Source organism: Sinocyclocheilus anshuiensis, unplaced genomic scaffold (genome assembly GCF_001515605.1).
Source record: "Sinocyclocheilus anshuiensis isolate Anshui unplaced genomic scaffold, SAMN03320099.WGS_v1.1 scaffold3785, whole genome shotgun sequence".
NCBI lineage: Eukaryota > Metazoa > Chordata > Actinopteri > Cypriniformes > Cyprinidae > Sinocyclocheilus > Sinocyclocheilus anshuiensis.
This window is the reverse complement of record NW_015542954.1, coordinates 39,774-51,143: the sequence shown is the minus strand read 5'-3', so window position 1 is coordinate 51,143 and position 11,370 is coordinate 39,774. Positions and strand designations below refer to the sequence as shown.

The 11,370-nt window shown below is 41.9% G+C and overlaps 1 protein-coding gene across 1 annotated transcript in view; it reads left to right on the top strand.

Moving 5' to 3' along the window:
- LOC107694705 (collagen alpha-1(II) chain) overlaps positions 1-11,370 on the top strand; it is a 51,360-nt gene that overhangs the window by 5,315 nt on the left and 34,675 nt on the right. The window contains exons 2-9 of the mRNA XM_016494399.1: positions 2,400-2,606; positions 5,147-5,163; positions 5,433-5,465; positions 5,694-5,726; positions 5,834-5,887; positions 6,473-6,574; positions 6,905-6,982; positions 11,162-11,206. Coding sequence (XP_016349885.1) covers positions 2,400-2,606; positions 5,147-5,163; positions 5,433-5,465; positions 5,694-5,726; positions 5,834-5,887; positions 6,473-6,574; positions 6,905-6,982; positions 11,162-11,206 — 569 coding nt within the window. The remainder of the gene's footprint in view (positions 1-2,399; positions 2,607-5,146; positions 5,164-5,432; positions 5,466-5,693; positions 5,727-5,833; positions 5,888-6,472; positions 6,575-6,904; positions 6,983-11,161; positions 11,207-11,370) is intronic.

Here is an 11,370-nt window from a genome sequence, read left to right as displayed (position 1 = left end):
TCGCACACCCGCGCGCGCACACACTCACACACACACACACACACACACGCACGCACACACACGCACAGACACACTCACTCGCTCGCACGCACACACACACACACACACACACACACACACACACACTCACTCGCACACTCATGCGCACACACACGCACGCACGCACGCACGCACGCACACACAGAGCGCTGATTTATTTTTTGACTCTGATTGTTTTATTTTAGCATTGTTTTATTGATTGATTGCTGGCTTGGCCTGGAGGCTCAGCTGGTCAGGCATGTAAAAGAGTGCATTCCTCTGCTGTCAGGGGCAAATCCAGGCTTGCTCCAACGGCAGATGCTCCAAACGCCTTCGAATTATGAGAGTTTTGAGCTGGAGGGAATCAGAAAGCACTGCTTTTCTATTGGGCTCATCCAGAGCGCTGACTGATTGTGAAAGGTCCAGAGGTGTATCAGTAGTTGAAGCGGTGGGCCTCCGCCAGAGTTACTGTTCCATACAGTTAAAGTGCTTCCATCTGTTTTCTAAATTACCCAGGGGCTACGATAGTCCGGGGAAAGCAGGAAAGACTGTCTGGAGAAAAGCTATTGGAAAAACATGAAAAGGACAGAGGCAGCTATTATAATTCAGCGAGCCACATTCCTTTGACGGTATTTTGGAAATGTAGAAGTAATAAGCTCACCAGTATACAAGTTAGAAGATATTTCACAGCGATTTTTAAAAATGGCAGTAAAAATAAATTTGAAAAGAAGCAATCAGGCAGGAGAGAGAGAGAGGGGGAGACTGAAAAGAAACTGAGCAAAAGCTAACAATTGGGTTATTGTAGCAGAGAGGCGTATGAGTGTTTCCTTAGAGCTCCCGTAGGGTCACGGATTGCAGCTCACAGGCCATTTGTTAACCCATCAGTCACGGCATCATTTTACAGCTGCAGAGGCGTCCGCACTGGCCTATGGACGTCCTAGCTTGCATACATTAACCTACACAGAAGTTTAAAAGAGAGAAAGGAAAGACACAATCCGAAACCACCTGTGTCCAATTTGGAGTTCTCCTCCATTTACCACTTCAAAAAAGAGAAAGAGCTCATGGTTGCGTTCCTGTAGCTCATTAGAGCAGCAGATCTAGAACCAGAATGGAAGGAAGGCTGATGAAGACTTCTGCGACGAAGGCCCGGAGCGCGCGCGCGCGTGTGTGTGTGTGTGTGTGTGTGTGTGCGCGTGTTTGAACTGGCAGCATACAGACACACACTTCCTGAGCCCTGTGTTTAGATTAGCCAAAAGCTTGTGAATTGCTCAGGCTTTACTTTTCAGAAAGGCGACATTCATCGCCATATGGGGGAAAATAAACAGGCCTGTGAGGTAAACAAACACAGTGCTTATTTGATTACCCTCAATCTCTCTGCACTGCCCCATTTTCTAAAACTGCCTGTGAATTCATGAGCTCCAGTGAGCTGCTACTGACTGAAAGAAAAGTCATTTGAGTATATAATGTGCTGTGTGTTTAAACGGATTCAGAAGATATTAAACTGAACAGACTGCTTTTCGGCGTGTGGTATCAGCAATCGGAGCAGGCTGTGTGTTTTAAACAATCTGAGGGCAGTAAATCAGGCCAGTGTCCCGAGATTTGAACTGCACTTGTAAATGATTGTTAATTAGCTGGATTAATTGATATCAGTTTTATGCTGCCATCTTGTGGTGTGTTTTAGAATGAGTGTGACAATGCGGTTACAGGTTGATAGCAAAGACAAAAGCACTGATCAGGAGGTTCCTGTGCACTGAAAATAAAAAACGATGCACCTTTTAATGCTTTCTACTGTATGCATTTCACTAATACGATTTACCCGAGTCATGTTCCACTAATCGTGAAGCTTCTATGGTTTGAAGCGTTGTGCTTTAACTCTCCACTCACTCACCCAGCCACCTCCTGCTTCTTCCTCCTCCTCCTCCTCTTCCGCCTCTTCCTCCTCCTCTTCTTCCTCCTCCTCTTCCGCCTCTTCATCCTCCTCCTCTTCCTCCTCCGCTGTCCTGCTCCCGATAATCTTTGCGATTTGTCCGCTTGCTCTTCCTTCTCACAGACTCGTCCTCCTCCTCATCTTCCTCACTTTCGCTGTCATCTTGGTTCCATTGTCCACCGCTCTGTCTGGTCTTCCTCCGTCCAGAATCTTCCTCATCATCTTCCTTCTGTCTGGATGAGGCTCTCCCTTGCTTCCCATTTTGTTCCACCTCCTCTTCTTCCTCCTCCTCTTCTTCCTCCTCTTCCTCGTCCTCCTACTCCTCTTCTTCCTCCTCCTCCTCCTCTTCCACCTCTTCCTCCTCCTCCTCTTCTTCCTCCTCTTCCTCTTCCTCCTCCTCCTACTCCTCCTCTTCCTCCTCCTTCTCCTCTTCCTCTGCTCACGCTCCTCACAGAAGATCCAGGCAGCTGCACGCAGGACGGACAGTTCTATAGGGACAAGGACGTGTGGAAACCAGAGCCGTGTCGCATCTGTGTTTGTGACACCGGCGCGGTCCTGTGCGACGACATCATCTGCGAGGAGCTGAAAGACTGTCCCAAACCCGAGATCCCGTTTGGGGAGTGCTGTCCAGTCTGTGCCGCTGACCAGCCTTCCTCCCCTGGTCGTAATTTATTTATCTCTCACTTTTATAAATAAATTACAGTTGTATTCATATTTGTTTGATGGTTTTGGGCTTGTTTGTTTTTTTTAAAAAGCACCTTAACAATTTATGGATGCCTTTTTAAAAAATGAACCCAAAACAAACTGACAAACAATTTGAAATGAGAAAAGACTAACCCTAGTGAGACGCAGCATTGGCTTTGTCTGGAGTGGATATCAGTGGCGGCAGGAGTGTGATGGACACATATGGGAGTCATTTAGAGAGAGCTCCACTTCAACAGACATGGTATAGAGTTTCATCTCTGACTTAAAGTCATGGAAGGAGCTTTATATTTCGAGTGATTTCTCTTGGTCACCTTTACAAAAGTTCCTCATTTCTTTACAAAGAAAGGAAACAACCAAACAAGTCTGTATTTGACTGCATCTGCCTTTAGTCATGTTAGCAGACAGACCTGGGGCCAGTTGCGTGAGCGTAGCCTCTACGTTAAGACTGTGTGAAAAATAGCTGTGAATATAATGGTAAAAGACTATAATAATACAATTATAATTGGTTATTACAGCGAATAACTGTAATAGTGACTGTAATCTAACCTTACATTTAATGTCATTTTACAGTAGAATTCTGTTAGATTTACAGTTTTTCAAAGTCGTTCTATAAGGGAAAACCATTAATTGACATTACGAGAATTCCCTGCGTGACAGTTCACATTAGATGGTATTTCACTGAAATAATTATGTTTTATCTTCTTTTTTTTTCTGATCAGTTATGCACATTAGGGTTTTGTGTTACATCTAATGTTATTAATGTTTATTACATTGTTTTAATGTCATGTGTGTTACCATGGTGTTTTCTATTTGTGCTTATGACAGACAAATCCAAAATTGTAACCTTTACTTTAAATTTCACAGATTTATTTATTTATTTTATTTTTTATTTTTTGCTGTGTAGTTAATGAGTCTTATTTTCTGGATTCAAATTAGACCAATCCAAGACTTTAAAAAGTTATGAACAGTTTAGAAGGGAAAAAAATAGGTGACTAACTTGTGAGACTAGTCTAAGCATTTTCTGCGACTGGCCACTGGGCTGTGCTTCAAATGCATCATAGCTTATGGAGATCATGGAGAGCACTGCTGCATGTGAGAAAGCGCAGCTCTGATCTCGTCTCTGAATACTCAATCTGGTGATGTGAATAAGCATCAGCCTCCCGCCGCTGACATCTGCTTCAGATCAAAGCCCTGCCTCAGAGTTTCTCAGAGTTTCCCAGTGTTTGCGGTCAGATGTGAACGGCACAGCGATCTCTGTCTGTCACGCTGGTGGCAGGTTGTAGCTTGCCCTCAGCTCATGTATGGGTAAACTGTGATCTTTTCTAATTATGTCTCTAACTCTCAAGCATTGTAATGCCAGATTTATAATGTCAAACCTGATATTATGACCTGTTTAAAGGCCCCCTGCTGCTGGGGTTTTGTCCCTTTCGGCTGAGATAGCAGTCCATGTGTTATTCCAGCCCTGACTAGTCAGAATATACAGCTCTGACATATTTTAGATCTATTATGACATGTATGAGGGTGAACGACAACGGGCCACCAAAAGAACAGTACATTTACGCTGACACATTAACCGCTGTTAGGAGTTCCTGGAGGGCCAGAGTTTAGCTCCGGCCCTAATTAAACACACCTGAGCCAACTAATCAAGTACTTCAGATTCTAGAAACTTCCAGGCCGGTGTGTTGGAGCTAAACTCTGCAGGAGTCAGGATTGAACAGCCCTGATTTATTTAGCAGCTCCTCTGCTGAGCTTTCCTTACATTCATGTGCCATGCAGACGAACGCTTCGGGTTAATCAAATCTTTTTGTTTAGCCAGTGATTCTTAAAGCAGGAATACAGGTAACCTTAATGACATTCATGAGCGTTACATCGTAATGTCACAAAATGGACAAAGCTAAGCTTCAAACTAATCATTAACGGCCCAAAGAATTGAACATAGTCTTTTACTGTTAAGTAAAACTAAATAGTACATGTGATGTTTTGGTCTTGGTTTGTGTCAGATTCATAACAGCTGAAATGCAAACAATAGAACAGTCCACAAATCATGTAAACAGTTTCAAAAGCACCCTGAGTGACTCGCTTTAATCAGTTCTCACTAACTCATTACACAGTAATTTGCGGAAGCAATCATTCTTGCTAAAAAGCCATAGATTGGTGCACATGTCTGAACGTGTAAGTCACTGGTAAACAGAGATCCGTCTCAGGTAGTGGACAGAAGTCTCACCGCATATGATATCTGTGGGAAACATCGAAATGAGCAGGTTTAATTCAAGAAATTCATAATCATTATAAAGTGTCTGAATGCATGCAGCGGTCACAGCTGAAGCTCTGACAGTGTGCTGCAGGTAAACGTCTTCAACACTGGAATCTGAAATCAATGCAGTAGATATGACCTGTCAAGTAATGTTTGCTCTGCCAACAAAGCGGAGCTTAGGTTTGCTTTTATGTGATGCTCTTCTAACACTGTTTTTTATCTTTCACGCGTGATAATAACAGGCTTGCCAGGTGCTAAGGTGAGTCTGTGTTTAATGTCTGTTTGAAAGTGTTGTAGGTTAAGATTAAGTCTCAGGTTCTTCCTGTCTAGAGATGCTGTGTTTGGTCTGAAATGTTAGTGCATGTGTAGAAATCAATCTCTTAAGCCACGCTGTCTGTGTACTCTTGTGTTTTCAAGTTTAATCTGAATAATGCCGTTGAAGGTGTGACAGCACATCATTTCTTGCGTTTTTAAGAAAGAATATTTTCTCTAATGTGCCTAATACATTATTTCTCCATTGTGCAACAGGGACAAAAGGGGGAACCAGGAGACATAACAGATGTAAGCTTCAGACTTTTATCATTGATGTGTGTGTGTACCTACTTAACCATATTCTGGAATTTTGTACAAATTGTCTATGGAGATGCCCTTGTTTGTAAAACTGGTATAAAAATAAAGTAAACAGTTTTTTTTTTTAAATTGCAAAAATGCAGAAAATTTTCTGATATGGGTAGGGTTAGGGTTAGGTTATAAAATGTATAAGTGACGCTCTGTTGATTTTTCCCACAGGTTGTGGGACCGAGGGGACCAGCCGGTCCTATGGTACGAATACTTCTGGCGTTCTTCTGATTCTCTGGGTTTGCTTTAGCAGTGGTGTTGCAGCATGCTCAGAGACACACAGCGTTTGCTTTCTCTCCTTCACCAAACAGGGACCCCCAGGAGAACAAGGGCCCCGAGGAGACAGAGGAGAGCAGGGGGAGAAGGTGGGCTTCTGTTGAGATTCAGGCTGCTCTTGGGATTTTCTCTCGACTGACAAATACCAGAGCAGTGCACACAGACTAGAAGACATTTCATAAGAGAGAGTAACATATTTGTTATTATTATTGTTTTCATGAATTAAAATTTGATTTTGTTTGCTTCCATTGTCCTCATTTCTAAGTCACTTTGGATAAAAGCGTCTGCTCAATGACTAAATGTAAATGAATTAGTCTCAAGATCACAGTCTCTGTTGTGTTGAAGACAGTCCATGCTCCTGCTATAAGTTAACTTTGAGCTCTAAATGGAGCTTTTCCATTTGAATGTCTAAATATATTGCATACTTGCAAATATGCTGAAAAGTGGACCACTTTACCTGAAATCACCTTTTATTACAGCCCTAAAAATAGCTCAACACAATGGCGTCCAGTGACGGTCTGTTGAGCTAATGGGCTGCGGCTGCGTTCTCATTGTTGTTTTAGCACTGGGTGTGCAGTTTTACTCTGCAGCTGTATGGCAGTGACAGACACACTGCACTGTGGGTGAACTCTGTTTTTTAGTCATTCATTGCATTTCTCCGTCTCTGTCTTTAGGGAAGTCCAGGGCCCCGTGGCAGAGATGGTGAGCCGGGGACCCCTGGAAACCCTGGGCCTCCTGGACCGCCGGGGCCAAACGGACCTCCAGGCCTCGGTGGGGTGAGTATTTGTGAGATTTATAGACACAGTCAGTCTCCGACCTAAACCCCAAATCAGATGATACTCACCTGCTGAAATGCAGTGAAATCCGCTGGCAGCTGATAGTTTCAGCACAGACGGAGGGCGACAGAGATGCCTCATGTCCTTTACCTGCAGAGCTCGGTGCATTTCAATCTGTGGCTCCCAGATGCTCCACACAAAACACTTCACCTCCACCTTCAGCCTCTCTTAATGATAAATAAAGACAGCAAGCCACATGTGTGCATCTGTGGACTGCATTTTAGGAATATGTGGACTTGTGTTTACGTTTAACATTTTGCTCTTCTCCAGAACTTTGCTGCTCAGATGGCTGGTGGATTTGATGACAAAGCTGGAGGAGCACAGATGGGAGTGATGCAAGGACCAATGGTGAGCGTCTCACCGGACCGCTTGCAAGAGCATCGCTCGATAATCATGCTGTTTTGCTATTTAAGATTGTACTGCATAGAGCTGACCTCATGCTTTGCTTAATTTACAGTTCATAGTGTAACAGTCTGATTCTAATGCATCTTGTTCTCATTTTGTTTTAGCAGTACACACTAAGGGTTAGTGTAAACTTTCAGTACTCATTACCGTTGCAATACTTTTGATACCGAAGATGAGAAGAAAATATGAGAAACTGTTCATTTAAATTGCAGTTTATTGTGCAATTTAAGTATAAAAGTACATTTGAAAATACTTTCAAATTAATGATAAATTAAAACAATTGGGTGTGTAGTCTAATCATTTTCATCTAACTGGTCAGTAATAAATGAGGCCAATGAAACCCATTATAAGCAAAAAGTGGCATCAGTATCTAAGAGTGTGTTCAGTATCTGAATGTTTCCAGACAAGAACAGTGAGTGATATTTAGAATATTGGCTGGTTATTAGTACTTATATAAAGAACATATTAATGCTTTATTCTGCATGGCCATATTCTAGATCCCTTACCTAAACTTAAAGGCACAATATGTAATTTTCGCCGCTGGAGGGCGCGTATCAAAATAAACAAAGAGACAAAGGCGTAGTTTGATGACTGCGTGACTGAGTGTGGAATCATGGGAGTTGTGGTCTTCATCCCTACAGCCGACGCAATCCGATGGGACTCGGGCAGAAATCATGTTCATGGATGAGCTAATGATTTATTAACGTAGTAGAATGAAGCAGGGTGAGGCTGAAAGCCGTCGAAGCGAAACGAGGCGCTGAACGAGCGCGACACGCGGCTCGAAAGCAGCGGAGCTTTTATTATGCCACAGTCGAGCGCTTCCGCTGCTTCCGGTCGTGCGTATGTGGGGTAAAGCAGCGGAGCTTTTATTATGCCACAGTCGAGCGCTTCCGCTGCTTCCGGTCGTGCGTATGTGGGGTAAAGCAGCGGAGCTTTTATTATGCCACAGTCGAGCGCTTCCGCTGCTTCCGGTCGTGTGTATGTGGGGTAAAGCAGCGGAGCTTTTATTATGCCACAGTCGAGCGCTTCCGCTGCTTCTGGTTGTGCGTATGTACGAGCCGCCACTGCTGTTTTATCATACTAGATACGTTTAGTTCTGTTATAATGCTACTCTGTGCGCTCGTCACCGGTCTGTTAAAACACAACATATTAAAGCGTCTTTGCTGTTTCCATGTTTTCTACAAAACAAAACCGGAAATCGAGGGGTTATGACGTCATTAGCAGGCGACACAATGACACTATAGACACGCTCCGTGTCACTAGTTAAAATTGCTTATTTCTCTGGATTTAAACATTCTTCGAAACATTTGGGATAATGTAAGTACACAAGTCAGCAAAATATATAACACTTTTCTAGTGATTTTTTGATATTTTAATTAAAAAAATCTTACATATTGTGCCTTTAACAACTACTTTACTAACTATTACTAAACAGCAAATTAGGAGTTTATTGAGGTCATAGTTAGTCGTAGTTATTAGTTAGTTAATAGTGAGAATTGGTCACTAAATTAAAGTGTCAGCTTGATTATTATTGAAGACATCATAGATCTAATCAGCTACATTCACACTTATGCACAGATCTGTCGGGGTCACCTCAATGCATTGGATTTTTTATTTTTATTTTTCCCCCCACACTATAGTACTCTGTGAGATTCCGTCCCACTCTACCTGCACTGTCTCTATTGGCTCATTGAGCCTAAATATATGTTCACTCTGCCAATGATTCACTGTGAAAAGCCAACCTTATTTTCTACGAGAGCTGATTTTTGGTGACATACTGTAAGCAGCAACTTTATGCAAATGAGCAGCTCATGTTGGCGATGCAGGTTCAAGTCCAGCCTGCAACCACTCTCCCTTGTGATTCCGCCTCTATTTCATTGTCTGTCCAACAATATATTGTGCTCTGGTCATTTTGACACAAAGAGGATTAAATTCTGGGTAATCTTATTGCATTGGACTAAAACTTAAAAAAAGGGTAATTTTAGTAAAATATTTGTGTTTCCCCTTATGTTGTTAAAGGGGTCATATGATGCGATTTCAAGTTTTCCTTTCCCTTTGGAGTGTTACAAGCTGATTGTGCATAGATAAGATCTCTGAAGTTGCAAAGACTAAAGTCTCAAAACCAAAGAGATATTCTTTATCAAAGTTAAGACTCTGCCACGCCCCCCTAAAACGGCTCGTTCTAACACGCCCCCACATATCTACCTCACTATGTGGAAATATTTGCGTAATGCGCCCAAATGTTCACGCAAAGAAAGAAGGCGTGGTTTCAGTAACCGCAGTTAGTGTTGAAGCAGCATGTCAGGGAGACGCTGTGTGTTTCTAGGTGAAAGCAAAAGCACTTTATTTGGCCTTCCGAAAGTAAATGCATTTAGGAATCTTTAAGATTACTTACAACAGAACAGCAATGCATTTTATGAACGACCGTTTCGTGAACCTAGGAGAAGAGGTAATTCTGACTTTGCTATGACAATCCGGCGCTTCTGAATCAGCGACTGCAAGTATGATTTGTTATTAGTTTAAGTATTTGCTAATGACTGTACATATTCTGTTACACCAAATACACAAAATAATGATCTTTAAAAAAGCATCATATGACCCCTTTAAACTTGGTGTTTCCGGTCAAAAATGACTGGCCTACAAAAACGCCTTTACATTTTGTGTTATACTGATAATATAGTGATTTTTTCACTATATTATTACCAAATATTGGATTCAATCTTTTTATTAAGCTATTTTCTTTCAGTTAGCACAGGTTTTGTATTTGTTTTTGGAAGTGATTGACCATAGGCCTTACTGATCTGAACTTACGAGTATGTGAGTGAACAGTGCCAAAATAATCCTCAAATAATGCTTTTATCACTCAAATCATGAGGTCAGATCAATGAGAAATACAAACCCTGTGCTAAGTGAAAGTAAACAAGTCCATAAGAAGATTAAATGCAGTATTTGGGATAATTTAGCATAATCAGAGATTTACAAGCAATGTTTAAAAGACTGGTCTTTTTTGACCAGGGGCACCAAATTAGGGGGATTTTCATCACAGCACAAGGATTAAAAAATCCCACCCATCTGACAACCAGATAAAACCAGAAAACTAGTACCAGTGGTGGTTTCACATCAATGTATGTTTTGAACTAAAACACTGTTGTCAGGACCAGTCACATGAGGACTGTGAGGGCTGAAGTCAGGCTCATTAAAAATGGTTTAATATTAAAGTAATTGAGAAAACAACTACTAAATAAACTATTAAACAATTTAAGCAGATTATTTTGATGGTCTTCGGCTAATCTAGATGGGTCCCAAAATGTTAGTTTTTTTCTCTCAGCATGCAAACATCTGAAAGTATATTTTTGTGTACTTTGCTGTTTGTCCTGACTGACATAAAGAGATTCCATAAGCGCCACAGTCACACCGCAGCATTCAGACGCCCAGTGATGTGATGTACAGAACACAGAGTGTGTTAATCGCTCCGGGAAACTCCCACTGCATTCACTTATATATCCGTCTCTTTAAACAATGACAGTCATTCAGGAGCTCGGCCCCATTTCTGTTCATGTAGATGGAGATTTTTCTGTGGTTTCAGGAGAAGCTACCTAAATATCCCATGTTTTCTTCGGTTGCTGCTCAGAATTTTTGTTAGTAATGTCAGCTAAGTTTAAAAGTAAAAAGTCAAATTATATTATTAGTTACATATACTCAAATGCAAAGGCATCTCAATAAGAGAAGCTATGGAAAATCCCCCGATTCAGAACCATTATGATTATTACCTGTCTGAAAATGGCTGATGTTTTTTTCTCAGATTAATTATTATCCTTCTGTTCTGATTGTCACTTTTCTTCATGCCACTGGAGAAAAAGCTCTGAAACATTTAATTGGTGGTAAGTCACAAGGGTTCAAAGCACTTAAGCTGATTTCTTGAAGGTGGAGTGAGTGAGTGTTTCTGCTCCAGCGAGTCGCTCTGATGTCCTGAGAGCACCGCTGCCTAACGTTTCCCATCAACACCAAACTCCACACAGATCGCACTGAAACTCATCAGCACAGCATCTGCCGCTGTGTCTCCTCACACTGTACGACTGAACACACTCACTGATTGCTGTTCTTACTCTGTTTGTTCTTCAGGGTCCGATGGGTCCTCGAGGACCACCAGGCCCCAATGGAGCTCCTGTGAGTCCATTTCCTCCATAAACACCTCATCCCTGTGACACATGCCATAATGAGTAAAATACAGTCAGTTTGTTTTTATCTTTTGAAAGATGTGCATAAATACTGTGTGTAAAATGATACTTTGCTTCCCAAAGATAATAATAACGTCACACACACTCACACAC